General features: G+C 50.2%; 1 protein-coding gene across 3 annotated transcripts; it reads left to right on the top strand.

Annotated features, from left to right (window-relative positions):
- On the top strand, window positions 1–27,494 carry CAPN1 (calpain 1). 3 transcript variants are annotated; one of them, XM_027531516.1, is made up of 22 exons: window positions 1–116; window positions 1,408–1,675; window positions 1,830–1,899; window positions 2,158–2,276; window positions 3,873–4,006; window positions 4,093–4,261; window positions 5,092–5,175; window positions 5,523–5,608; window positions 5,971–6,045; window positions 6,174–6,334; window positions 18,345–18,526; window positions 19,418–19,429; window positions 22,221–22,432; window positions 22,533–22,572; window positions 23,137–23,202; window positions 23,282–23,339; window positions 24,299–24,363; window positions 24,774–24,842; window positions 25,085–25,163; window positions 25,976–26,092; window positions 26,311–26,369; window positions 26,757–27,494. In XM_027531516.1, the coding sequence occupies exons 2-22, from the start codon at window positions 1,409–1,411 to the stop codon at window positions 26,781–26,783; spliced, it is 2,151 nt and encodes a 716-aa protein (XP_027387317.1). In that variant the 5' UTR covers window positions 1–116; window position 1,408; the 3' UTR covers window positions 26,784–27,494. The 3 variants fall into 3 exon arrangements, with proteins under 3 accessions (XP_027387317.1, XP_027387319.1, XP_027387318.1); XM_027531518.1 differs by lacking the exon at window positions 1–116 and adding an exon at window positions 391–517 and having other exon boundaries at window positions 26,757–27,487; XM_027531517.1 differs by lacking the exon at window positions 1–116 and adding an exon at window positions 587–694.
- The last annotated feature ends 443 nt before the right edge of the window (window positions 27,495–27,937 follow it).

Here is a 27,937-nt window from a genome sequence, read left to right as displayed (position 1 = left end):
AGGAGCCTGGCTGCGGCGGGGACCCGGCGGGGTGGGGCTGCCGTTTGCAGAGCGTCCGGCAGGGGTCTGCCCGCCGCCGGCCCGGCCCCTCCTCCGAGCAGCTGCCACAGCCCGAGGTAATCTCGGCCCCGCGCTAGGGGCGCGCGGGGCGGGGGCCATGTGGGGGGACAGCTGCGGCTCCGCGGAGGGGAGGGGGACGGACCCCGGGCTGCAGGAGGTGGCGCCGCGGGGCTGGACTCCCGAGAATGCCCTCCGGGGCCGCCGCGTGGGGTGGGGCCACCCGGCCCTGCAACTCGAGCTGCTGCCCCTGGTTAAAAATACCCCCTGTCCCGTCCTCCCCCTCCGCTCCCCCGCGCTGCCCTGGCGTCCGGGCCCCAGCCCTTCCCACCCAGATAGGCGCTGGCCCCTCCCCGGGGACTACTCTGCCTTTGACTAATTTGTCCTCTCGCGGAGTTGGCCCAGCGTCTGCGGAGGAGGGCCGAGGAGATACCGTGAATTAGAGAGATCGTCGGAGAAGGTGCCCGGAGAGGAGGGCGGAGAGGAAGCGGGGTGGAAGCCCGAGGAGAAGGAGGAGGAGAAGGGAGGGGCGGAGGAGGGCGGGGAGGAGCGCTCTTCCTGGTTGGGCCCTGTCCTCAGTTGCCACCCGGGAAGCCAGAGCAGGGACCGCAGCGACCCCCCAACACTCCTCCCCCAGGTAAGGAGGGTGAGGCCGGCCCGGCGTTCCCCCAGCTTGGCCTGGATCCCGGATGTGGGGCTGCCTTCCCCCCGGGCTCTCAGAGTGCCTGCGACGGGGCGGGGGCTCGGGAACCGCAAGGCTCCGGAGCCCGCCCCAGGCTGCGTTCCTCACGGTCTCCAGGGGCTGGGCTGGGGGCTGGCGGGAGGGGAAAGGACTGAGGCCGAGCCTCCCTGATCCTTCAACCCGTCTCAGGAGCCTGGGGAGGGGAACCCCGGACTGCCTGGACTTATCAGCCCCCAAGCTGGCAAAGGGGCCAGTGCCTAGGAGCTTGGCTAGTCTGGGGAGAGAGGCATTCAAAGAGTACTTGCCTCGGGGTCTCCCACCTTCCTCGTTCCTTGTGCTATTATCTCGGACCCCGCCCTTCCCCACCTGACTGGCTGACCGCAGGCCTGCAGACCCAGGACAATGGGAGTCTGGGAACGGAGAGGTGGTAGCATTGGGTGAGGGTAGGGAGATGATGGCCAGCGCACCTAGGGGATGGGAAGCCCCCTCTGGTGGATTCTGGGAGCAGAGAGGTATGGCTGCCCGCCCTAATTTAGTGAGGAGGTGGGGAAACCACAGGCTTGGGGAGAAAGGAGGGCAGCGGGCCAGAGAGCAGTGTTAGCAGATAGGAGCCCCAGCTCTAGTCCTGGGAAGGCCAGGGTTCTGAGCAGGGCCCCTCTGTCCCACAGGATGGCCGAGGAGTTCATCACTCCGGTGTACTGCACCGGGGTGTCTGCACAAGTGCAGAAGCAGCGGGCCAAGGAGCTGGGCCTGGGCCGCCATGAAAATGCCATCAAGTACCTGGGCCAGGATTACGAGCAGCTGCGGGTTCACTGCCTGCAAAGAGGGGCCCTTTTCCGTGACGAGGCTTTCCCCCCAGTGCCCCAGAGCCTGGGCTTCAAGGAGCTGGGCCCCAACTCCTCCAAAACCTATGGCATCAAGTGGAAGCGTCCCACGGTGAGAGGGGCCACCCTGGATGGGACTCAGTTTACCTCCTTCCTGAGTGAGGAGTGGGAATAGGACGCCAGGTCCCTAGAGTGGGGTCTGGGATGGCTGGGCTCCAGTTTCTAGGAGGGGCTGGCCCAGAGACAGGACTCTGGGTCTCTTGCAGGAGCTGTTCTCAAACCCCCAGTTCATCGTGGATGGAGCCACCCGCACGGACATCTGCCAGGGCGCACTGGGTAGGCCCTGGGGGATCCCGAGTGTGTTTTGCGTAGTAGTTCCCTGTGCCCGTTCCTTCCTGCTCCGCCTCAGCCTCTCCCTCCTGCAAGCCCGAGCAGGCTCTGGCTCTCAGTGCTGGGGCTGGTTTGCCCAGATTCCTGGGTCTTTTCTGTAAGTTGAGGGGCACCCTGTCCGGGGAGTCCCAGGTTCTCCCCAGTATGGCACTCACTGGGCAAAGATGGGTACAGTAGACCTGACGGGGATCCTTCCCATCCCAGGGGACTGTTGGCTCCTGGCTGCCATCGCCTCCCTTACCCTCAATGACACCCTCCTGCACCGAGTAGTTCCACATGGCCAAAGCTTCCAGGATGGCTACGCTGGCATCTTCCATTTCCAGGTGAGGAGCCCCACATGCACCTTGGACAAGGAGTGGGGCGGTGAGGGAGAGAGGGGTAGCAGGCAACGGAGATGGGCGGGGGACCCTGAAGTTAGGGTGGCGCGGGGCCGCACCTTGCAGGGCCAGCTCCCCGCACCCCCCCCCCCACCCCCCAGAAAGTATGTGACCTCTTGATTCCATCTCAGGTCTGTCATGTGTGAGAATCTGTCATGTGTGAAACGGTTGGGCAGGTATTTCAGCTGGCAGTTTTCCTGGCTGGTTGTGCACACTGGAGAAAAGAAAGTGCTTAGAGAAAATTCTCTGGGTTATGTCCTACGGGACAAATCCTTTTCCTCCTCAGGGTCTCAGTTTCCCTGTCTGAGAAATAGTGTTCTGCTGGGGAAAATCGGCTGTCACTTGTGGTCATCTACACCCTTGGCCTCAGTCTCCCCCCGACCCCCTCACCCCCAACTCCTCCTGCACTCTGTCAGTCTCCAGCCACTGAGAGCCCTGAGGAAAAGAAAGACTCTGGATAAAGTTTATTTAAACCAGCTTTTCCTGATGCTCTTTGCGCACAGGGCCCACTTTTCAAATTACACTGATGAATTCTCAGTAGGCTCGTTTTGGGAAAGAGACATGCCCAGCAACCCTGGATGAGAACCTCTGGCGCCGGTGTCCTCTCCTACCTTCTGGTCAGGGAGCGCCTTGCCCTACTTCATCCTCACCCGCCTTGGCGCATTTGGCTTCACTTGACGGGACCCACAGTGCGGGGCGAACTACTGTGGCCAAGTGCAGCACCTGCCAGCGCTGGTCTGCAGGGGCGTGGCCTCGCTGTCCTTTCCCCACCCTCTCCTCTTACTCCTCCAATCCGTTCCTCCACGGCCTCTGATTGGCCCGTTCACTTTCTCCATGGTGCTGTGGGCGCACCTCCTCCCTTTTGCCCCATTGTTTTGCACACTCACGGCCCCCAGTGCTGTAGCACAGAGTCACTTATGGCCTGGGATGGCGGGAAGTCCTTCCCCCACTGGGAAACTTGCCTTTCAAGGCATCTTTGAAGCAAGCCCGTGATTGTGGGAATCCTGTCCACCTTGTGGTTGAAGGATCTGGATCCTGCATCTTCATTCCACACCAATTTACCTAGGTATCCCCATCCCCCTACACACACACACACCCGCATTTTCATTCCACATCTAATTTACCTAGGTATCCCCACTCCCTACACACACACACACCCACACACACCCTGGCCTAGAATGGTGGGGAGGGGGAAAGTCTGGGGTCATGGTAGGGCCCAGCAGAGCCAGGGTCCAAGGGCTTTGCAACGTCTCTGTACCTGAAGAGGCAACTTGGTCTGTTTCAAAAATATGAACAATGCTGCCTTACAAGTGTTGCCTGCCTAATCTTGTTTAGTTTTCCCATTAGGAAGGCATTATTGTTCCCTTTTGTGGAGGGGGAAACAGGCTCAGCGAGGACGACCTGCTCAGATCCTGTGTCTAGGATGCGTGGCCTAGAATCAGGTATCTAGTGAGTGGCAGAGCTGCTGAGGCCTGACCTCAGGCCTGACCTCAGGCCCGAGGGATCTCAAAGCAGGGATTCACTGTGCCCCTCCTCCCCCAGCTGTGGCAGTTTGGTGAGTGGGTGGATGTGGTGGTGGATGACCTGCTGCCCACCAAGGACGGGAAGCTGGTGTTTGTGCACTCTGCCCAAGGCAACGAGTTCTGGAGCGCCCTGCTGGAGAAGGCCTATGCCAAGTGAGTGGGGGCCCAGGGACAGCTCCAGGCCACGCCTGGGTTGGGGGTCCTGCTTGGTGCAGAATGGTGACCTGGGCCGCCCACAGGGTGAACGGCAGCTACGAGGCCCTCTCAGGAGGCAGCACATCTGAGGGCTTTGAGGACTTCACCGGCGGAGTCACCGAGTGGTACGAGCTGCGCAAGGCGCCCAGCGACCTCTACAACATCATCCTCAAGGCCCTGGAGCGTGGCTCCCTGCTGGGCTGCTCCATCGATGTAAGTGCCTCCCCCATCCTGGGACCTGAGTCTCCTAGCAGTTCCTTCTCTCTACTCAGCCCAGCCTCAGACTTGCCACGGGCTTGGCTCCAGACCCTGTCCTTTGCCTCACACCATCCCTGGATCCTCAGCCAGCCTGGCTCATCACCTCAGTCCTGTCCTCCACCTCCATGCCTGGCTTCCTCCTGGTTCCCAAAACCTCAGACTTCAGCATGTTCTCCAACTTCCTCTTTCCTGTCATCTGAGGCTGTGCCCGTGCACTGTCCAGTTCACAGCCTGGCCTCAGCTCCTCCCGAGTCCCAGTTCCTGTGGGCCCCAGACTCCCCATTTGTTCCTTCAGTTGCTCTCTGTTCCCCGACTTATCTTCAGACCTCCCTCATCCTTGATCTTGGCCTCCACCGCCACCATCACTGCATTCTCCACTCTAACCCGGCTGCCGCGCTCTTCCCCAGCCCTACCTGACTCTAGTCTCTGCTCACCCCTCTTCTCTGCCTCCCTGAGTCCCTCCACATGAGGTCCTCTGAGGACCTCGTGGCTCCTGGGTGAGGGGAGAGGCTTTGCATGGCTGTATGTTTGTGTTCACGCATGTGTGCCCAGGGTCTGGCCAGCTCTGGCCAGAAGCAGTGTCAGTAGGGTGCACACCCCCCCTCACCAGCAGTATCATTGGTGGAGTAGCCAGCAGCTCCCCCTTCCAGGGACTGAGATGGGGTCAGGGGTCCTGCCCATCACTCCCAGTAACTGTGGGTGTATGCAAGGGAAAGCCAGGACTCGGGGCTCATCTCCTGAATGGGGGTGGGGACAGCGGCTGCAGCCCATGTGTCTTTCTGCAGATCTCCAGCATTCTGGACATGGAGGCTGTCACCTTCAAGAAGCTGGTGAAGGGCCACGCCTACTCTGTGACCGGGGCCAAACAGGTACTGCCCCAGGTGGAGGTCTTCCCCAAAGGGTGGTTCCAGCCTCCTTGCCTCTCTGGCCTGTGGCCAAGGCTGTGGGAGAGGCCGACTCTCCCTGTGACCTTCAGCAGCACCTTCCTATCTCCCAGGGACTCTCGCCCAAAGATGGTTATCTTGTCCCTCCCTGATTTACTGTACTTTGTGTGTAGAGCTGCTTCTCTCAGCAGTTTATGCCCAGACAGGCTTCTCAGCTGTGCTTCCAACGGTGGGTGCTGGGTGCTGAGCTGGGTTCTGTGAGGATGAGGTGGCGGGAAGGGGTGTTAAAATGTGTGCCAGAAGCAGGCGCTGACATGAGCTCTGGGGAACAGGTGAACTACCAGGGCCAGATGGTGAACCTGATCCGGATGCGGAACCCCTGGGGCGAGGTGGAGTGGACAGGAGCCTGGAGTGACGGGTGAGGGTCCATGGAGGCTGGCCGGGGAGGCCTGGGAAGACTCTTCAGTGCCACTGGCATTTCTGCTGGGGTCTCTGCCATCCCACAGTGGACTCAGGCTTGAACAGAGGGGCCCATCTGCGTGTGACCGGGTCTGGGGACTGCCCTGGCAAAGCTCAGGCTGTGCGTGCAGGCGGCTGTGCCCACCTACCAGCATCCTTGGGGCGTCTGAGCTGGCCCTCATAAGATAACCCCTGGGACTGGGGTCTCTGGACTTGCCCTTGTGGAGGCCTCCTGACCTGGGCCAGGGAAGGACAGGCCCCAGGGATAGAGGCTGGGCAGGTCAGTGGCCGCCAGCCCCTGGCAGTGCCCTTTTCCTGCAGCTCCTCGGAGTGGAACGGCGTGGACCCTTACATGCGGGAGCAGCTCCGGGTCAAGATGGAGGATGGGGAGTTCTGGTGAGCAGCCCCCTCCTCAGTCTGAGTGGGCACCCCAGCTCCCAACCCCACCCCCCCGAAAACCAGCTGTGCCATGTCTCTTGATGCCTCGACTGGGCATCCTGGTTCACTCTCACCTCGACCCCCAGGATGTCATTCCGAGACTTCATGCGTGAATTCACCCGCCTGGAGATCTGCAACCTGACACCCGACGCGCTCAAGAGCCAGAGGTTCCGCAACTGGAACACCACCCTGTATGAGGGCACCTGGCGGCGGGGGAGCACCGCGGGGGGCTGCCGCAACTACCCAGGTGACCTGGGGAGTGGGGTCCTGGGCCCTGCTGCCCTGGACAAGACATATCTTCTCTCTGAGCCTGTTTCCTCACCTGTAAGATAGGGGTAGTTGTACTTGTTTTGCAAATTTGCTTTGAGGATGAAAAAGTGTGAATTCCCAAGAGCCACCTTTGACTGCCTTGCTGGAGCCTGAGCTCAGGGTGCGGACAGAGGAGACTTCCTTGCTGTCCGGCCACCTCCTGTCACTCCTCCTTCCGGGCCTTCCTCCTGGCCCGTTGTCTCCCTCCTTGGTCCTTCTGTCGCCTTTCCCTGGGGTCCATGGGCATCCTTCCTCTCCCACCCTGCCTTCTCTTCTTAACAGGTTTAGCATCCTCATCCTCCCCAGGTTGGAGTCAGCATTTTAATGCTGTCCCTGCAAACACTCAAGTTTCTTGGCTCCTAGCTTCCTCTGGTCCTCTTACCTGGCACAACCATAATCCTAATTGAACCCTCTCGACCGGCTCCAGAGCCGCTGACTGGGCCTGGAGAGAGAACACACACTTTGGGCAGTATTCGGAGGAGGCAATGGCACCCCACTGCAGTACTCTTGCCTGGAAAATCCCATGGACGGAGGAGCCTGGAAGGCTGCAGTCCATGGGGTCACTGAGGGTCGGAGACGACTGAGCGACTTCACTTTCGCTTTTCACTTTCATGCATTGGAGAAGGAAATGGCAACCCACTCCAGTGTTCTTGCCTGGAGAATCCCAGGGACGGGGAAGCCTGGTGGGCTGCTGTCTATGGGGTCGCACAGAGTCGGACATGACTGAAGCGACTTAGCAGCAGCAGCAGCAGTCTCTCCTCAGACCTGCCGCCACTGTCACTGTTTTCCGACCTCACAGGACACCCATCGTAGTCCCACCTCCAAGGCCCCCAGCCTGTCTGGACCTGTGCCCGTCTTTGCTGCCTTCCTGCCTGAGACAGTGGCGGAACTGTCCCCACTCAGGGGCACCCCGCCCCCCACCTCTGCTCTAGACCCCGTTCTCCCTCGGGCTCCTTCACCCGTCGCCTCTCGCTCCGGGGCACAAGGGAGAATTGCCTGCCTCTGGAACCCACTTCCCCGCTCATTTCTCTGCTCCCCTTCAAAGTCAAGTTTCTCAAGATGGCCAGCCTCCCCCTTTCCTTCCTCACTAAGTTCAGTGCTTAACCCGCTCCAGTCCACCTTGCGTCCCCACCATGCTGCTGCGGCTGCTCCTTGTCCGCTTTGGTTTTGCCAAATCCACCACCGCTGCTCTCTTCGCATGTCCTGCCTCCTCCAGCAGTTCTCAGCCTGGCTCCCAGCCCTCTGTGTTCAAGCATTCTTCTCCCTCACAGGAATCTCATTTCAGTTCTTCCCCAGATGACCACTGTTCGCGGTACCGTTTTCTGAGAAGCCTGTCCTTTCCCTGCAGGTCCAGCCCTGTCATAGAGTTCCCACGTAGCTGGGTCCATTTCTGAGTTGCCTTTCCGTCCCTCGGCCTATCTCTTTGCTACTGCCGCGTTGGTTTAGTTGCTATGGATTTGTACGTCCTGCGGACTTTGCTGTGGTCCAGTGGTTAAGACTCTGCTTCCAGTGTAGGGAGTGCATGTTTGATTCCTGGCTGTGGAACTGAGATTTATAAATCCTGCAATTGGACGGGATGAATTCCTTCTTCAAGCGTCTCTTAGCTCCTCTTGCTCTTTGCTTCTGGTTTTCTTTTTTTGGTTTTGTTTTATCTGTGTGAATTTTAGGATCAGTTTACCAAGTCCTACAAAAAGCCCTTTTGAGATTTTAATTTGGAATTGCATAGACTATATAGACCAATTTGGGGAGAATTGACATCTTTCCAATTTTATTCTTCTTATCCAAGAATGTGCTATGTCTCTTTATTTTGGTCTTTAGTGTCTTTCAATAAAATTTTATAATTTTCATTGTAAAGGGCTTATACCTCTGTTGAGATTTGTTCCTAGATACTCTTATCATCTTGTTGCTGTTGTAAATGGTATCTCTTTTTAAATGACATCTGCCAGGTCATTGCTGATACTGTAGTATGCAGCTGACCTTTTAAAGTTTATTCTACATCTGGCAAGCTTGTTAAACTGTAATGAATTTTACTCATTTTTCTGTATTCTTTTTGGTTTTCTAACTGACAGTATAGCATCTGCCAATAATGATAAATTTGTTTCTTTTCCAATGCTTATAACTTTTGTTGCATATTCATTCTTGTTTAATGTGCTGGCCAGGCTTGCTGCATGCCCACTAGCACTCACTATGTTCTGGTCTTACCCTTCTCTCAAAAGGAAAAGTTTTTACTATTAAACGTTGACTGTAGATTTCATCACTAAAACCTTTTCTACTTTAAGTTTTTTTTGTGTGTGTGTATGCACCTTTTATCCGAGTAATGAAACTTAATGTTATGAAATAACTTTATTATTAGAATTAGCTGTTTTAAATTACCTGTTAAAACAATAAGTTACATTGATCACTTTTCTCATATTAAATTAACCTTACATTCCTGAGATAAAACAACAGAGTAATGATATAAATTTTTTATACAATAATTTTACATCCATGTTCATGAGTGAGGTCTGCCAGTAGTTTTCTTTTTTCATGCTTACTTTATCTAATTTTGATATGGGTGCTATATTTGGCTGGCAAAGTGAACTGGGAAATGTTCTGTCTTTTCCTGTTTTTCTGGAAGAGTTTGCATAAGATGGGGATGATTTCTTGCTTGAATGTTCGGTGGAACAGGTCTAGAAAACTACCAGGCCTGCTTTTTTATTTAAAGATTAACTTTTGATATTGAGTATCTTTTATGGTCATTAAAGTTTTCAGGTCTTCTACTTCCTCTTGAAAATATTTTGAGGAGTTTTATTTTCTAGGAGTTCATCCTTTGCATCTGGTTTTCTCTATTATTAACATGAAGTTATCCTTAATATACTATACCTCATCTGTAATGATAACATCTCTTTTATTCATTGTCTCTTTTGTCTTTATTAATCCTGTGAGGGGTTTGTCAATAAGTCTTTAAAATAAAATGATTTTTTACTTTATTCTTTATAGTATTTTTTTTTCCATATTATGAATCTTTCTTGCTTGTTGTTTCATTCATCTGCTTTCTTTGGATTTATTTTTAGAATTTATTTTATGACGTTTTTTCCTTCCAGTTTTATTGTGATATATTGACATTCAGCATTGTATAAGATGTACAGCATAAATAATGATTTGGTTTACATACATCATAAAACAACGGCCACAATAAGTTTAGTGAATATCCATCATATCATATAGATACAATATTAAAGAAATAGAAAAAAATGTATTTTTTCCTTATGATGAGAACTCTTAGGCTCTTAGAATGTACTCTCTTAGCAACTTTGAGATCTAACATACAGCAGTGCTCTATTTATCATGTTATACATTGTATCCCTAGTATTTATTCATTTTATATCTGGAGATGTGTACCTTTTGACCACCGTCATCCAATTCTCTCTGCCTCTACCCCTCGCCACTGATTACCAGGAATGTGATCTCCTGTGAGTTTCTCCCATTCAGGAGGCAGTCTTTTTATTTGGTTGCTAGTTTCCTTTGCTGTGCAGAAACTTTTCAGTTTGATGTAGTCCCTTTTGTTTATTTTTGCTTTTGTTTCCCTTGCCTGAGGAGGCGGATCCAAAATAATATTACTAAGACCGATGTCAAAGAGTGTATTATCTACGGCTTCTTCTAGAAGTTTTATAGTTTCAGGTCTTACATTTAAATCTTTATTCCATTTTGAGTTTATTTTTGTATATGGTGTGAGAAAATAGTTGCGTTTTGTTTGTTTTGCATGTAGCTCTCCAGATTTCCTAACATCATTTATTGAAGAGGCTGTCTTTTCCTCATTGTGTATTCTTGACTCCTTTGTCATAGATTAATTGCCCATATAGGTGTGGGTTCATTTCTTGGCTCTCTGTTCTGTTCCGTTGATCTGTGTGTCTGTTTTTATACCAGTATCATATTGTTTGTTTGTTTTTTTAAAGAACTCAATAAATCCTTTATTCTTATGAGCTGTTTTCTCTATTTTTTTGGCTGACAATTCACGGTGTCCAAAGTGGGATACAAAGCAACCCGTGCATACTGTTTTGATTACTGTAGCTTTGTAGTATAGCTTGAAGTAAGACAGTGTGCTACCTCCAGTTTGGTTCTTCTTTCTTAATATTGTTTTGGCTATTCAAGATCTTTGTGTTTCCACATGAATCTTAGAATTATTTGTTCTAGGCCAGTGAAAAATACCATTAGTATTTTAATAAGGGTTGCATTGAATCTGTTAGATTGTCTTGGGTAGTATGGTCATTTTAACAGTATTAATTCTTCCAGTCCACGAGCATGGTATAGCTTTCCATTTGTTTGTGTCCTCTTCAATTTCTTTCATCAGTGTCTTGCAGTTTTCCAAGAATAGGTCTTTTACCTTCTTAGTCAGATTTATTCCTAGGTATTTTATTCTTTTTGATGTAATTGTCATTCTATAACTTCTTAAATCAGATTCTTACTTCATTAATTTTTTCTGTATGTACCTTTGAGTTATACAATTTTAATATATCATGTTTTTAAGAATTGTAATATAATTTGCATTCTATAAAATTTACACTTTTAATGGGTACAATTCAGTGGTTTTTTAATATATTCACAATGCTGTATAATCATCACCATTACCTAACTCCAGAACATTTTCACTACCTGCAAAAGAAATCTTATATCCATTAGTAGTCACTCCCTAACCTTCTCATTCACCAACCCCTGGTGACCACTAATTTAATTTTGTCTTTATAGATTTGCTGTTCTGGACATTTCATAAAAATGGAATCATGCAATATGTGGCCTTTGGTGCCTAGCTTTTTCCCCTGAGCATTGTGTTTTCAAAGGTCATCCATGTTGCAGCATGATCAATACTTCATTTCATTTTTAAGGTTGAATAATATTCCATGACGTGGATATACCACATTTTGCTTATTCATTCTTCAGTTGATGAATTATTTTCAGTTTGGGGGTATTGTGAGTAAGCTGCTCTGAATACTTATGTACATGTGTTTGTATGAGCAAGTGTTCTCTTAGGTCTACAAGGAGGAGTGAATTTTTAGGTTGTATGGTGACTCCATGTTTACCTTTCTGAGAAACTGATCTGGTTTCCAAAGTGGCAGCACTGTTTACATTCCTCCTATCAGTGCATGAGGGTTCCAATTTCTCCACATCCTTGTTTTCTTTCCACATCCTTGTTAACACTTATTGTCCACCTTTTTTCTGATAGCCATCCTGGCTGCTATAAAGTGGTATCACATTGCAGTTTTAATTTGCATTTCCATAGTGACTAATAATGTTTAGTATATTTTCATGTATTTATTGGCCATTTGTATATCTTTTCTGGGATGTCTATTCTAATCGTTTGCCCATTTTTAGATTGGGTGTTTGTCTTCTCATATAGTCTTCATATATATATTTATATATTCTGGATGTGAGCCTTATGAGGTAGATGGTTTGTATGTATTTTCTCCCTTTCTGTTTCTGTTCTCTCTTTTCATTTTCTTGATAGTGTTTTTGAAGCACCAAAGTTTTGAATTTTGACGATGTCCAATCTTCTGTTTTTTCTTTTATTGCTCATGCTTTTGGTGTCATAGCTAAGAATCCATCGCCAAATCCAAGGTCATTTAGCTTTGCATTTTCTTCTAAGAGCATTATGATTTTAGCTCTTATATTTAGGTGTTGATCTATTTTGAGTTAGTTTTTGTTTATGGTATTGGATAGGTGCCCAATTTAGTTCTTCTGATTATGGAAATCCAGCTGTCCTAGGATCTGTTGAAAAGACTATTCCTTATGCATTGAATGATCTGGTCACCCAGTGGTCAAAAATCGTTTGGCCATTTAGGTATGGATTTACTTTTGGTCTCTCAGTTCTATTCTTTTAGTCTACGTATCTGTTTATGCTTATTCCAATATCACACCAATTTGATTATTTTAGCTTTGTAGTGAGTTTTGAAATCAGGAGGCATGAGTCTTCCAACTTTGCTCTTTTTCAAGATTATTTTAGCTTCTGGGCCCCTTAAAATTCCACATAAATTTGAGGATCTGCTTTTCACTTCTGTGGGAATTTTGATAAGAATTGCATTGAATCTGTGGATTACTTTGAGTATTATATCTTTTGACTTTTCTATGTCTTTTTTAATTTGTTTCATCAAAGTTTTGTAATTTTCAGTGTATAAGTCTTTCAATTCCTTGGTGAAATTTATTCTTAGGTATTTTATAGCTTGGGATGCTGTTACAAAGATATTATTTTCTTAATTTCCTCTTTGGATTTTTTTTCATTGTTGGTGTATAGAAACACAACTGTTTTTTGTGTCCTGATGTAATCTGCAACTTCACTGAATTTGTTATTAATTCTAATATTCTAATTTTTCAGGCTTTTCCATACAGGATCATGTCATTTGCAAGTAGAGATAGTTTTTTTCTTCATTTTAAATTTGATTACTTTTTCTTTTTCTTGACTAATTGATCTAGCTAGAATTTGCAGTACAATGTTGAATAATAGTGATGTAAGTAGGCATCTTGTCCTGATCTTGGAGAGAAAGCTTTCATTTTTTTTCACCACTGAATGTATTACTTAAATGCTCTTAAATGCCCTTTTTCTTATTGAGGAAGTTCTCTTTTATTCCTAAATTTATGTATGTTCTTGTCATGAATTTGTGTTGGATTTTCTAAAGTGCCTTTTCTGTCTCAATTGAGATGGTCATGTATTTTTTTTCCCCTTTGTCCTATTGTGATATATTACACTGGTTGATTTTCTTATATTCAACTGTTCTCACATTCTTGGAATAAATCTTCCATAGTATGTAATCTTTTTAATAAACTGTTGGATTTGGTTTACTAGTATTTGTTGATGGAGAAGGCAATGGCACCCCACTCCAGTACTCTTGCCTGGAAAATCCCATGGATGGAGGAGCCTGGTAGGCTGCAGTCCATGGGGTCGCTGAGTGTTGGACACAACTGAGCAACTTCACTTTCACTTTTCACTTTCATGCATTGGAGAAGGCAATGGCAGCCCACTCCAGTGTTCTTGCCTGGAGAATCCCAGGGACAGGGGAGCCTGGTGGACTGCCATCCATGGGGTCGCACAGAGTTGGACACGACTAAAGCGACTTAGCAGCAGCAGCAACAGCAGTATTTGTTGAGGATTTTTATATTGTTATTCATGAGTGATACCGGTCTAAAATTTTCTTTTCTTATGATGTTTTTATCTGGCTTTGGTGTCAAGGTAATGCTGCCCCATAGAATGAGTTTATCTCAAAGAAATAGTAATGTAAATGAGAAATCACATACGATAGTAATTAAAACACTGTGTACCTATTTTAAAAAAGAACTCAAAACAACAACCTAGTTTTCTACCTTAAGGAACTAGTAAATGGGCAAACTAAACCCAAGGCAAGCAGAAGAGCCAAATAAATGAAATAGAGAAACAACAGAGAAAAATCAATGAAGCCAACAGTTGGCCGGCCCTGTGCAGTGGAAACGTGGCATCCTAACCACTGGATTGCCAGGGAATTCCCTATTTTATTGTTGATTTATAATTTAATTTCCTTGTATTCAGGAAATATGATCTATATAGATCATAACTTTGAAATAAACAGAAGCTGGTACAATGGCCCAGCGTGAGTATTCACGTGTTCTTAAAAAGGCTGGTGAACACTTTTCTGTTGTGTACTGTATGCTGAGCACTTCTGTAAATATTTAAAATATAATCTACTTAACTTTCACACTGACCCTATGAGGGATATACTATATTATCATTATTTACAGATAAAGAAAGTGAGGCACAGAGAAATTAAATAGCTTACCAAAGTCACTAGTAAGTGGCTGAGCTGGGATTTAACCCCATCTGGAGTGTTTTCTTCACAGGCCTATTCGCTTGACTGTTCTCTGAATGTTAGAGGGAATCTTCTACAATTGTTCACCCTATCAAACTTACTGACTATTTTGTCTGCTTAATCTATCAATTACTGGAAAAGGGATAATAAACATCTCACACCACCCTGTTGGCATTGCCAATTTCTCCCTTTATTTTTGTCAATTATTTTTCTTTACAAATATTGAGCTATGATTTTAGGTGAATCAAGTTTAAAATTGTTTTAAGTTCCTAGTGAGTTAAACTTTTTTTTTATTTTCCAGTGCCCACCTTCATCTTAATAATTCTTTTTACTTTGAAGTCTGTTTCAGTCTGTGTGACTATGCTGTTCCAGTTTTCTGTTGATTACTGTTTTTGTGGTATGTCTTGTTACACTCTTTGATGTCTGATCTTTCTATAGCTCAGTGTTTTAGTTATCTCTTATAAATAGCGTATGACTTTTTTAATGGTCAGATTTGCAAAACATTGTCCTTTGATTGGAAAATTTAATCCATTTACATTCATAGTGTTACTGATATATTTGTATTTATTTCAGCAGACTTACTATGCATTTTCTGTTCATCCCTCCTGCCTTCCAAAAGTGCCTTCTTTTGGAGTGAGTTTTTTTCTTTTCTGTCTGCTAGTTTTTCCCTCTATGAGTTTGGAAGATATAAGAGCTTGCTTAATAAGTTCCAAAGTTAGTTGATCAGTATCTTTACCCTCTACCTGAACAGTATAAAGTATAAAGACCTGAAAATGTTCCAGCTGGATCACATCCTCTCTTTGTTCAATATGCTGTCTTTAGCTAGTATTTTAATCCTTAACTATTTCCTTCCTGTCCTAAAGTAAGCACCATCATCATCCCCATTATTTGATATAATCCATGTTTGTTTGAGTACCCACATAATATTAGTGTTTTTGCTCGCCATACTCAGACCTTTCACCTGAGATCTTTTTCTGTCTGTCTGCAATATATCCTTCTGAATTTCTTTTAGTGAGGGACTTTGGTAATACATTTTCTCAGGACTTGTGTAAAATGCCTTTGTGATGTGCTCATTCTTGATGATTCTCTGGATGCTGAGTCTTGAGTCGACATCACTCTCACCTCCCTGGAGATGCTGCCACTCTTCCCTCTGCTGCCACTGTTACTGTATGAGTCTGGAATCTGCTCATCTACCGTGTCTTCTGAAATGTCTGTCTTTCCTCTTTTAAGTTTGTTTCTTTGATATTCTACAATTAGACAATGATGTGTTGAGTTGGGGATTCTGGTTTGGATTTGTTGAGCTCCCTGTATATGAAGGTTGGTGTCGTTCAGCAATTCTAGATGATTCTTAGCCGTGCTCTTTGAGAATACCCTTTTCCTGGTCTCTTTATTTTCTGCCTTGAGAATGCCAATCCAATGTAAGCTAGACCTCCTCGGTCAATCCTCTAGATCTCTTAACATCTCTTAAATGGCCCTCCTCTGAATCTCCCTAGATTGCATTCCGGGTAGTTTCTTTAGATCCATTCTCAATTCACTTGAATTTTCTTTTTTGCAGTTGGTTAATCTTCCCAACAAATACTTAATTTCACTTGAAAAATTCATTTCTGGAAGTATTAGTGGCTTTTTTCTAATCTGTTCATTCTTGCTCATATAGTCCAGCTTCTCATTTATTTCTTCAAACGTAGTAAGCTTAGTCTTTCATAGTCCATGTCCGATAATGTCAGTGTCTGAAGTCTTGGCAAGTTGTTTTCCATCCATCGTGGCTGGTCAGTCTCAGCCAGAATGAGGTTTATCCAGTGAAGCTGCTTGTTCTCAGCCTTGAGAGGTTTTTGGCTTATTTGACCTAGAAGTATGTGGGAGTTCTTTGAGTTCTTGGATGAAGTTAAGTTCCTCGAGTGTTTCTGCCAGTCACACCTAGGATACTCCAAAGCCATGACTCTGAAAAATAAATTGTCTCCTTAAGTTTTTTTTTTCTTTTACCTCATGGGCAGCGTGAATTAAAACTGCAAGCTCATGAGAAGGCTGCTTTTGGTTGTAAATTCTCAGAGAATGCTTTCCTTCCTCCCAGTGGTTTTATTTTCTTTCATACTTCCGCTGCGGGCATTCCTCACAGAGCTTCCAGTTTTATTGCTAGGATCTCCTGTCAGACTTTGTCTCCTGCCCCTGTGCCCAGGCAGGACTCAAGGTCTCTGTGAGTCCACAGAAGTCCTTTGGCATTATTTACCTTTCATGGCTCCCAGTTTCCATTTTTTAAAAATAGCTTTATTGAGATAAAATTCAGATACCATATATTTCACCCATTTTACAGTGTAAAATCCAGTGTGGCCTTTACTGTATTCATAGAGTTGTGTACCCATTATCACATCAATTGTAGAACATTTTCATTACCCCCCAAAGAAGCCCTGCACAGCCCTGGCTGTTACTCCCAAGTCATTTCTCCCCCTTATTTCTATCCTACCGCTAATCTACTTTCTGTCTCGTATGGATGTGCTTGTTCCAGAAAGTAATTCCATACAAATGGAGCCATACAACCTGTGCTCCTTGGTGACCGGCTTCTTTCACTTCGCATAATGTCTTCAGTGTTCATCCATGGTATACAGCATGTGTCCGGACTCCATTCCTATTTTGAATAATATTCCATTATTTGGTTATATCACATTTTGTTTAAATTGGGTTGCTTCTATCATTTGTCAGTTATAAACAATGCTACTTTGAACAGTCACATACAAGTTTTTTGTGTGGACATATGTTGTCATTTGGAGAAGGCAATGGCAACCCACTCCAGTCTTCTTGCCTGGAGAATCCTGTGGACAGAGGAACCTGGTGGGCTACAGTCCAAGGTGCGGCAAAGAGTTGGAGGCGACCGAAGAGCCTTAGCACACATGTAGGTGTAAGAAACTGGAGGTTCCTAGGATGACAGTGGAAACTACTTTAGAAAAGATGGAGGAAAGACTTTCTGGCTGAGACAAAAAGTACTTTTCGTTTTATAGAACTTTTTGTAGAGGGGCTTCCCTCATAGCTCAGTCGGTAAAGAATCTGCCTGCAATGCAGGAGACCCGGGTTTGATTCCGGGGTTGGGAAGATCCCCTGGAGAAGGAAGTGGCAACCCACTCCAGTATTCTTGCCTGGAGAATCCCATGGCCAGGGGAGCTTGGCAGGCTACAGTCCACGGGGTCGCAAGAGTCAGACATGACTTAGCGGCTAAACCACCACCACACGTTGTCATTAGTCTTGGAGATACATACGTATATGTACGTATATATACACACACCTACATACATATTCCTAGGAGTGGGATCACGGGGTCACGTGGTAATTCTATGTTAAACCATTTGAGTAACCACCAGATTATTATGGAAAGTAATTGTACCATTTTATGTTCCTACCAGCTGTACGTGAGGTTCTGATTTCTCTACACCCTCACTTATGATCTATCTTCTTGATTAATGTTCATTTGGTGTGTAGGGGAGGGAATGCTGGACTTACTGGTGCCTTTAAAAGGAGGTTTTGTATTTTCTGCCCAGCACTTTGTTCTTCTAGTCGGGGGGGGATGGTTCAGGCAGCTGAATTACTAAACAGCCAGAAATGCAAGGCTCCCTCCGCCCTGTGGCTCCCCTGCAGACCCTCTTTCTTTGCCCCTGCTCCAAGTCACTGTCTACACAGCAGCCACCTTCTAAAACCCTAATCCAATCATGCCCCTCCCAGTACAGACCTGTCAGGGGGCCTTTCTTACTCTTTGATTCAATCCACACTTCTTACCTCTGTCACCATCCCAGATCCCCTTTGCTCACTGGAGCCCCTGCTGTGGGTCTTTTTTCTCTCTCTGCCTTGTCCTGTTTCCCAGGCCTTCTTCTTCAGGTCTCAGCTCACAGGTCACCTGGAGGATTCCTTCCCTGCCCAGCTCCAGCTTGCTCTCTTTGTAACTGTCCCATTGCCTAACCTGACTTGCTCGCGCTTTGCCTCCTTCTGGAATGTGAGCTCCTGAGGCAGGGACGTCGTGTGTCCCCTCTGCACACATGGCACTTGGCACACGGTGGACCCAGTGATACTTGTTGAATGAACACATGGAGGAGGGAAGGCTTGATGGGAGGCTGCTCTCCTCCGCCTCTCTGCTGATCCCTGCCTCTCTACCTCCTGCAGCCACTTTCTGGGTGAACCCCCAGTTCAAGATCCGGCTGGAGGAGACGGATGACCCGGACCCCGACGACTACGGGGGTCGCGAGTCAGGCTGCAGCTTCCTGCTCGCCCTCATGCAGAAGCACCGCCGTCGGGAGCGCCGTTTCGGCCGTGACATGGAGACCATAGGCTTCGCTGTCTACGAGGTGAGCAGGCAGATTGCGCGGAATGCAGCAGAGAAAGCGGCCTCCCGGCCAGCTCTGCCAGGGGGTGCCAGGGGGTCTCTGGAGGACTTGGTGACACCTGCCAATCATGGTTCAGCTGGGGCCAGTCACACCCCTGAGGTACACAGTCCTAAACCTGACCTTGGGGAGGCACCTGCTGAGGCCCACCACCAGAACTAAGGCAGCCAGGGGCCTAAAATTCTTCCCAGGAGGCGGATAGTGAGTGAGGAAAATGTTTAGCCAGGAGAAGGGAAGATCCTGAGATTCTTCTCCCTGTCCTCGGAGGCCAGCAGGCTGCTCTTGGGCAGACCTCTGGCTTAGCTGACGCCTGGGACACAGACCTCCTGGCTCAGTTTCAGAAAGAAGTGGGCAAGTGGTCTGCCCTGGAGGAGTAGTGAGCTCCCCATCTGCGAAGTATGTAAGTGGATGCTGGCCATGGAGGACCCTGCTACATACTCTGTATTCGTGACAGACAGACACTTCTGGATCTCCCTGGTCGGGGTAAAGGACAGTCACAGCCTCTGCCCAGGCCCACAGCCCCCTGACAGCAAACTGGTATGGATGTCTGATGTCCCGGGACTGGAGGACTTTGCAGTTGGCCCTACAGGGGGCAATCCTGGAGACTCCAGTTCAGAGCTGAGGTGCAGGGCATTCCAGGGACCAAGAGGGCCCCGCCTGGGGCTCCCTCCTGGGGTCCTTCTCTGGCATGAAAACAGGTCTGAGGCAACAGCAGCCCCAGGCCCATCCCTAACCCTCCTGGTCTCCCCATCCTGTCCTTTTCATCTGAAGAACTCTGGGCCCCTGTGTGGCACACACCACACCCCCTGCCCCTGGGCCAAGCGTGTATCTCTAACTCCCCTCATTTCTCTGCAGGTCCCTCCGGAGGTAGGTGTGGCACCTGACTCACCTGGATTTACACACCCTTGAACACACGTGGCCCGATGCTGCCCAGAGGGAGCAGGACAGCGGCACGCCCACACGTAGAGAGCTAAGACGCCACCTCCCCTGGGGGCTCACACAGTGCCCCCACCCCCTGCCCGCTCTTCAGTGGGCAGAGCAAACACTGTCCTCCTGTGTGTCAGAGCAGGTAACAAGTCAGGAGGCTGGATTTGAAGCTTGACCCTCAGCCCTGCCTGAACCACACCCACGAGGCTCTTCCTGTCTGACTCTTTACACTGAGGACATCTGGGATGCTGGTTGGGAACAGGGTAGTGGGTGGGCTGAGTGTTCTGTGCCCTTGAGCAAGTCGCTTAAGCTCTAAGCCTCATGGGCTCCCATGAGCATAAGTGAGGAGCTTGTGTAGAGGGCCCTACAGTGTCTTATATGGGAAACGCCTGGTAAGGATGATAAGAAAGTTATTTCATGGTGTCATCAGTCAGTTCAGTCCCTCAGTCACGTTCGACTCTTTGCGACCCCATGGACTGTAGCATGCCAGGCTTCCCTGTCCATCACCAGCTCCCAGAGCTTACTCAGATTCATGTCCATTGAGTCGGTGATGCCATCCAACTGTCTCATCCTCTCTTGTGCCCTTCTCCTCCCACCTTCAATCTCTTCTAATGAGTCAGTTCTTCCCATCAGGTGGCCAAAGTATTGGAGCTTCAGCATCAGTTCTTCCAATGAATATTCAGGACTGATTTCCTTTCAGATGGACTGGTTTGATCTCTTTGCAGTCCAAGGGACTCTCAAGAGTCTTCTCCAACACCACAGTTCAAAAGCATCAATTCTTTAGCACTCAGCTGTCTTTATGGTCCAATTATCACATTCATATGTGACTACTGGAAAAACCATTGCTTTGACTAGATGGACCTTTGTCAACGAAGTAATGTCTCTGCTTTTTTAATAAGCTGTCTAGGTTTGTCATAGCTTTTCTTCCAAGGAGCAAGTGTCTTTTAATTTCATGGCTGCAGTCACCATCTGCAGTGATTTTGGAGCCCAAGAAAATAGTCTGTTACTGTTTCCATTGTTTGCCCATCTATTTGCCATGAAGTGATGGGACTGGATGCCATGATCTTAGTGTTTTGAAAGTTGAGTTTTAAGGCAGTTTTTTCACTCTCATCATCAACAGGCTCTTTAGTTCCTCTTCACTTTCTGCCATTAGGGTGGTGTCATCTGCATATCTGAGGTTGTTGATATTTCTCCCCGCAGTCTTGATTCCAGCTTGTGCTTCATCCAGCCCAGCGTTTCTCATAATGTACTCTGCATATAAGTTAAATAAGCAGGGTGACAATATACAGCCTTGACGTACTCCTTTCCCAATTTTGAACCAGTCTGTTGTTCGAGGTCCGGTTCTAACTGTTGCTTCTTGACCTGCATACAGATTTCTCAGGAGGTTGGTAAGGTGGTCTGGTATTCCCATCTCTTGAAGAATTTTTCAGTTTATTGTGATCCACACAGTCAAAGGCTTTGGCATAGTCAATAAAGCAGATGTTTTTCTGGAATTCTCTTGCTTTTTCTATGATCCAACAGTTGTTGGCAATTTGATCTCTGGTTCCTGTGCCTTTTCTAAATCCAGCTTGAACATCTGGAAGTTCTTGGTTCACGTACTCTTGAAACCTAGCTTGGAGAATTTTGAGCATTACTTTGCTAGCATGTGAGATGAGTACAATTGTGTGGTAGTTTGAGCATTCTTTGGCATTGCCTTTCTTTGGGATTGGAATGAAAACTGACCTTTTCCATTCCTGTGGCCACTGCTGAGTTTTCCAAATTTGCTGGCATATTGAGTGCAGCACTTTCACAGCATCGTCTTTTAGGATTTGAAATAGCTCAGCTAGAATTCTATCACCTCCACTAGCTTTGTTCGTAGTAATACTTCCTAAGGCCCACTTGACTTTGAATTCCAGGATGTCTGGCTCTAGTTGAGTGATCACACCATTGTGGATATCTGGGTCATTAAGATCTTTTTTGTATAGTTCTTCTGTGTATTCTTGCCACCTCTTCTTAATATCTTCTGCTTCTGTTAGGTCCATACCATTTCTGTCCTTTATCGAGCCCATCTTTGCATGAAATGTTTCCTTGGTATCTCTAATTTTCTTCAAGAGATCTCTAGTCTTTCCCATTCTGTTGTTTTCCTCTATTTCTTTGCACTGATCACTGAGGAAGGCTTTCTTATCTCTTCTTGCTATTCTTTGGAACTCTGCATTCAAATGGGTATATCTTTCCTTTTTTCCTTTGCCTTTCATTTCTCTTCTTTTCTTAGCTATTTGTAAGGCCTCCTCAGACAACCACTTTGCCTTTTTGCATTTCTTTTTCTTGGGGATAGTTTTGATCACTGCCTTCTGTACAATGTCACGAGCCTCTGTCCATAGTTCTTCAGGCAGTCTATCTATCAGATCTAATCCCTTGAATCTATTAGTCACTTCCAGTGTATAATCGTAAGGGATTTGATTTAGGTCATGCCTGAATGTCTAGTGGTTTTCCCTTACTGTCTGCATTCACCTCCGTGGTGTCTCCTCCCCTTGCCCTTGTGCAGCAGGCAGGGCTTTTACACCCATTTTACAGATGAGGAAGCGAGCAATGTGACTCATCAGGGATGGGCAGCCTTTGGGTGACTGAACCGTGACCCAGCTCTCTGGCCCCTTGGCCAGACCCTGGAGCCTGAGGTCTGGGTCTGGGTCTGGGGGCAACTCCGAAGGGTGGGCTGAGCTGCAGCCCCCACTTTCTCCTCCCCTCCCACCAGCTGATGGGCCAGCCGGCCGTGCATCTGAAGCGGGACTTCTTCCTGTCCAACGCCTCCCGGGCCCGGTCCGAGCAGTTCATCAACCTGCGGGAGGTCAGCACCCGCTTCCGCCTGCCGCCTGGGGAGTACGTGGTGGTGCCCTCCACCTTCGAGCCCAACAAGGAAGGTGACTTTGTGCTGCGTTTCTTCTCAGAGAAGAGCGCAGGGACCCAGTGAGTAGAAAGCCCTCCCCTGTCTCCCCCTTTCCTCCCACCACACCCTTGCTGCCCCAACCCCCGTTGACTGGCCCCTCTCTCTCCCCACCCTCTGCAGAGAGCTGGATGACCAGGTCCAGGCCAATCTCCCCGACGAGGTACGTGCCCTGCCCCCACCCTGGGTGCACGACGGGGACCCGGGTGTCCTGTGTCTTGGTCTCTAGCCAGCAAGGCAGAGCCCCTCCTGGCAGGAGCCATACATATCCCTCACTTGCCAAGCACTTTACAGTTTGCAAAGGACTTTGCGATAGTAATGGCGCAGGGCCCCTGGGTTCTTGCTCTCTGCAGGGTCTGTGCTGAGCTGTTTACCTGGATCACCCGGTTTCCTCCATAACAACCGTGTCAGGGTGCTGTCACCGTCTCTCCTCTCAGAGGGAAACTCAGGTTCAGAGAGGTTAAGGAATTTACCCAAGGTCACGCAGCAGGGATCCAGGCTCACCCCTCATCATTGGGCTGTATTTCCACCTCCACATTTAGACCACAAGAGTTCTAGACAGGAATACAGTAGGGACTGGGTTCCCATTTTACAAATGAGGAGAGTGAGGCTCTGAAGTGAAGTGACACCTAGCTGATGAGTGCTCCCAGCCCCGCCTGCTGCTGCTGGCCACGCAGAGGCCAGGCTGGGGCGCCCCTGACCTGCTCTCCCCACCTTCCCTCTCCAGCAAGTGCTCTCAGAAGAGGAGATTGATGAGAACTTCAAGTCCCTCTTCAGACAACTGGCAGGGGAGGTAGGCTGGGCCTGGTGGCGGCTGTCTGGGGCACTGAGGGGTTTCCCCAGGGCAGGTGCCATCCTCCATCTCCCCCCAGGACATGGAGATCAGCGTCAAGGAGCTGCGGACCATCCTCAACAGGATCATCAGCAAACGTGAGCGTCCCTGGGTAGCTGTTCTCCACCCCGTGTCTGCCTCCACGCCCCCAGCCCCCATTCCTCCAGACTCCAGGATCTAGGCTTCTCCCACCCTGGGCTGAACCCAACCCCTCGGTCTTTGAGGGCGGGCACCCTCCACTGCCTTTCAGAGTCCTGCTCACCCCGCTTTTTCCTCTTAAATTCCTCTTGCCAGACCCCATTCTCTGTGCCTGAGCTCCAGGCCCTGGTGTGATTAGGAACTTAGCTGGGGAGTGGGCCAGTGGTTAAGGATCCACCTTTGATCCCTGGCCAAGGGGCAGCAAAGCCCTTGCGCTACAACTGGAGAGTCCATGTGCTGCAAGGAGGATCCTGCGTGCCGCAACCAAGACCCGACGCAGCCAAATAAATAAATAGATGGATATTTCAAAAAAGAAGCAGCTTAGCTAGCTGAGGGCACCTTAGGGCCAGTGTGCCAGCCCCCTTCGTCCCAGAAGGCAGGTGACAGGTGACGGGCTTCACTCCCCGTTGGGTACAACTGAAGGCAGCTGCCTTTTAGCCTTCCCTTTGCCCCCGCCTCTGACCTCTGACCTCCAACCTGTGCCCATGCTTTTCCCTCAGCCCAGAGCCCCTCTCCTGCTCTTCTCACCCTTCGGGACCTGAGGCAGCCCCTAGCCCTGCCGTGACCCCCTTCCCTGCATGTTTCTACTGCACTTCCTTCCCTTCTGTCCAGCACCGGTCCTTTTTACTCACATCTAATCGTGGTGTTGACGTGGCTGTTGGGTCAGCGGCTTGATTACTAGAATACTTTAAACTTTTTCTGATGATAAAAACAATCCTACGCACCTCCTCAGCTAGATTTTAGATACCAGCGGACAGCAATGGTGCCTCCCTGCCCCTCTTCCCACCCAGTGCACCCAGCACGGGGCAGTCTGGGGACACTGGTCGGGTTGAGGTGTTGAGACTGGTCTTTCTTGCAGACAAAGACCTGCGGACCACAGGCTTCAGCCTGGAGTCCTGCCGCAGCATGGTCAACCTCATGGATGTATCCTCCTGAGCAGGGCCCGGGGTTGGGTTGTCAGCATAGGAAGGGCTTGGGTTGGGATGTCGGCAGAGGAAGGGCCGACCTGTCCCAAGAGCAGGGAAAGGGACAGATGTGGACAGGCCAGTTCCTTCCTGGCATCCTCCCCTTGACTGGGGGGAAAACTGAGGCGCAGGGCTGTGTCAAGTGACGGGGGAGGGCCTCGTCTACAGGTGACCCTAAGGCTGGCACTCAGAGAACACCCCTCCCAGCCTACCCCAATTCAGGCCTGGCTTTGGGCAGCTCCTGCAGCTTCTCCCCTCCCCTACCTCGGGTTTCTCTCCACGGCCAGTCTTTCCTCCCCTCAGTGCTCAGTACTCACTCACCCAGCGTCTGGTTTACGCTGTGGAGTTTTCTTCTTAACGGCCGCCCAGCGCGACGGCAATGGCAAACTGGGCCTGGTGGAGTTCAACATCCTATGGAACCGGATCCGGAATTACCTGGTAGGTGGTTCCTGCCCGCAGCACCCTCCCCTCTTCTGCGGCCTCAGTCACAGCGGGCGGCGGGCCTCCGGCTCCCGGACCGGCTATGTGGTTCCCAAGCCCTCACCCTGGCTTCTGCCCTTCTGAGCCCACGTGTCCCAGTGGCTCACCCCCTCTCCCCCGACCCTCGTTAACCCTCCATGCTGGGCGGATGGGAAGGGCTGGATGCTTGCCGAGCCCTCACCCTCTGCCCCCCACCCCAGTCCATCTTCCGGAAGTTTGACCTGGACAAGTCGGGCAGCATGAGTGCCTATGAAATGCGGATGGCCATTGAGTTTGCAGGTGAGGCCTGAGGGCGGGCAGGACCTGTGGAGCCCCCAGGGAGATGGCCCGGGTTGCTTCCCTGACAGCTCCCAGGGCAGTGGCCCACCCATGGGGCCTTGTCAGTGGGTGGGGTGGGGTTGTTGATGGCAGTGGTGGTGAAGTGATAACAAACAGCCATCTACTGCCTTTTTCTCCTGGTAACTGTTAGCATTTCCTCTTGTCCTCACTAGACTTCCCTGGTGGCTCAGAGGTTAAAGCGTCTGCCCGTAATGCGGGAGACGTGGGTTCGATCCCTGAGTTGGGAAGATCCCCTGGAGAAGGAAATGGCAACCCACCCCAGTACTCTTGCCTGGAGAATCCCTTAGACAGAGAAGCCTGATAGTCTACAGTCCATGGGGTCGCAAAGAGTCAGACACAACTTAGCGACTTCACTTCACTCACTTCACTTTGTTTCACTGCAGCCTGCGAGGATAGGGTCTTTTATTATCCCATTGAGCACAGAGAAGAGTGTCTCCTCAGAGAGGGGAACTGACTGGCCTGGAGCCACACAGCCAGGGAGAAGCGCAGCCAGCCTCCAGGGCCTCCAATGGGAGCTGTGCAGGGCTCACCCTCACAGTCCCACTTCAGGATGAGGCCAGGGCTTTCCGAGCAGATGAAACTGGACCTGTGGGCCTGATGGCCAGCTCCTGGGTGGGTCGTTCTGGGTCCTCAAGCTTTCTCTGGGCCAGCACTTGCCCAGGACTGCCTCCCCCCATGGCGGGGCTCACTCTGCCCAGCCTTCCGTTCCCCTTCCCGCACCTCCCGGGGCCTCACCTGCTCTCCTGGGCCAGGCTTCAAGCTCAACAAGAAGCTGTACGAGCTCATTATCACCCGCTACTCGGAGCCCGACCTGGCCGTGGACTTCGACAACTTCGTGTGCTGCCTGGTGCGGCTGGAGACCATGTTCCGTGAGTGTCCCCATGGGCGCCCCCTTCCCACGAGGGTCTCGGGGAATGGAGCTGGGGGTCCACACAGGCTGAGTGCCAGGAGATGAGGAGTATGGAGGGAACTTTGGAGGGGGCTCTCGGGCAGCAGGGGGAGGTGGAGGGTGAGGCTGGAGGTGGGGCTGGCCCTCGAACTCGTGTCTCACCGAGCCCTCCTCCCATCTCGTTTCTTGAACACACAGGGTTTTTCAAAACTCTGGACACTGATCTGGATGGAGTGGTGACCTTTGACTTGTTTAAGGTGGGATTCTCCTCTGGTCGGGTGGGGGAAGGCACTCAGGGGCAGTGGGTTTTTCTCACCCGCCCCCCACCCCAGAGGGGCTGGAGCCTGCAGCCTCAGAGTCAGCCCTGAGGCTGGCCACCTGCATCCTGCACAGACACAGCAAGGATCTCTGGTTTCTGAGGGTGGGGGCAGGAAGACCCAGGCCCCTGGAGGCCTGCACAGGAGCCGGCAGCCTGGGCTCCCAGGGGTAGAGGAGGTAAGAGTGGCCCCCTCCCCAGGAGGGTCCCTCTCCCTCCTGCCCTTGACAGAGGGAGGAGACAGCAGCCCCTGAGCCATGGAGCTGGGAGGCGGGACTTGGGGCCTCTGCCCTGGCTGACTGCACTCTATGCCCTCTCTGCCCGGCAGTGGTTACAGCTGACCATGTTTGCGTGAGACGGGGGCTCAGGCCCCCTTGCTATGCTCCTCTGCCCTCCTCGTCCGCCAAGCCATGCCTTCCTGCGACGCCACACCAGGCCACACCAGCTGCAGGTGCCTTCCTTGGAGCAGGAGGCGGCCTCGACCTCCTGTCCCCTCGCCTCTCAGCCGCCGTGTTTCATTTGCTCTGGGCAGAGCCGTGGGGCCCTCCCTGCCTCCACCCGGCCCCTCCGGTCGCCAGACCAGGGAGGCAGCTTTCGCTAGTTCCTGCCTCAGGATGGGGCTCCCCGGGGAGCTGGGGGCCCCAAGCCTCCCACATCCTGACGTGTCCTCTCTCCTGCCCCCACAGGCCACCCCTCCCCCGCTCCCCCACCTACACACTTTATAACCACTAGCTCTGCAACAGTCTGCAGTCTAGACCTGTGGAGCCCCCTCCCAGCTGGGCCCCCTCCCCAGGACTGGGAACGCCTGTTCGTGCCTGTGCGGAAGCCAATGCTCCCCTCTGCCCCATGACCCCCCTAGCCTGTCCCTGCCAGCTGACCAGAAGCAGCCTAGCCTGGGGGGTGGTCAGGCCTTCCCTCCCTCCCTCCCTCCGCTCTCCTTTTTTATATTGGTTATTTTAAAGGGGACTCTGTGGGGACTGAGTTACGGGGATACCAGAGGCATGGGGTGGGAGGGGTCTCATGTTTACATGTGGAGAAACCCCGAACAATAAAGAAAAAGACCCCACTTTTGTCTCTGGAGTATGTTTCTGCCTAAACCTGCTGGCCCACGAGGGTACCTTATCCTGCACCCACCCCTGCCCTGCCCTCTGTCTCCTTCCCCATCGCCCCAGTGGCTGGCACCTCTGCCCGAGTCCTGGGCATCTGACAGGGGGTGGGGGGCGGGGATGGGACCACACTGCTGAGGTCCCACATGGCCCTGCTGGTCCTCCATGCCCCCCTCCTCTGAGCCCTGACCCCTTCCTTCCCTGCACATTCTGCAGGGAACGTGAGGCTCTGGCTGAGACCCAAAGCCCTACTTAGCACCAACCTGACCCCCAGGAACCTCCCCAGAGCACAGAGCCTCCTGGAAGTCTTCTTGAGGCTGGGGGAGGGGAGTTGCCCTGTGACCCAGACACCTGTGGTTTATATAAGCTGTTCTGGTCCTAAGGATCCAGGCTCTTCTTACCA

Source organism: Bos indicus x Bos taurus, chromosome 29, assembly GCF_003369695.1.
Source record: "Bos indicus x Bos taurus breed Angus x Brahman F1 hybrid chromosome 29, Bos_hybrid_MaternalHap_v2.0, whole genome shotgun sequence".
Taxonomy (NCBI): domain Eukaryota; kingdom Metazoa; phylum Chordata; class Mammalia; order Artiodactyla; family Bovidae; genus Bos; species Bos indicus x Bos taurus.
Note: the sequence above shows the minus strand (reverse complement) of the source record. Positions and strands in the feature narration are given on the sequence as shown.

Coding starts and splice junctions, on each gene's coding strand:
- CAPN1 (XM_027531516.1), top strand. CDS start 1,409: ATGGCCGAGGAGTTCATCACTCCGGTGTACTGCACCGGGGTGTCTGCA. Junction 4,262..5,091: donor TGCTGGGCTGCTCCATCGAT/GTAAGTGCCTCC, acceptor GTCTTTCTGCAG/ATCTCCAGCATTCTGGACAT. Junction 5,176..5,522: donor CTGTGACCGGGGCCAAACAG/GTACTGCCCCAG, acceptor TCTGGGGAACAG/GTGAACTACCAGGGCCAGAT.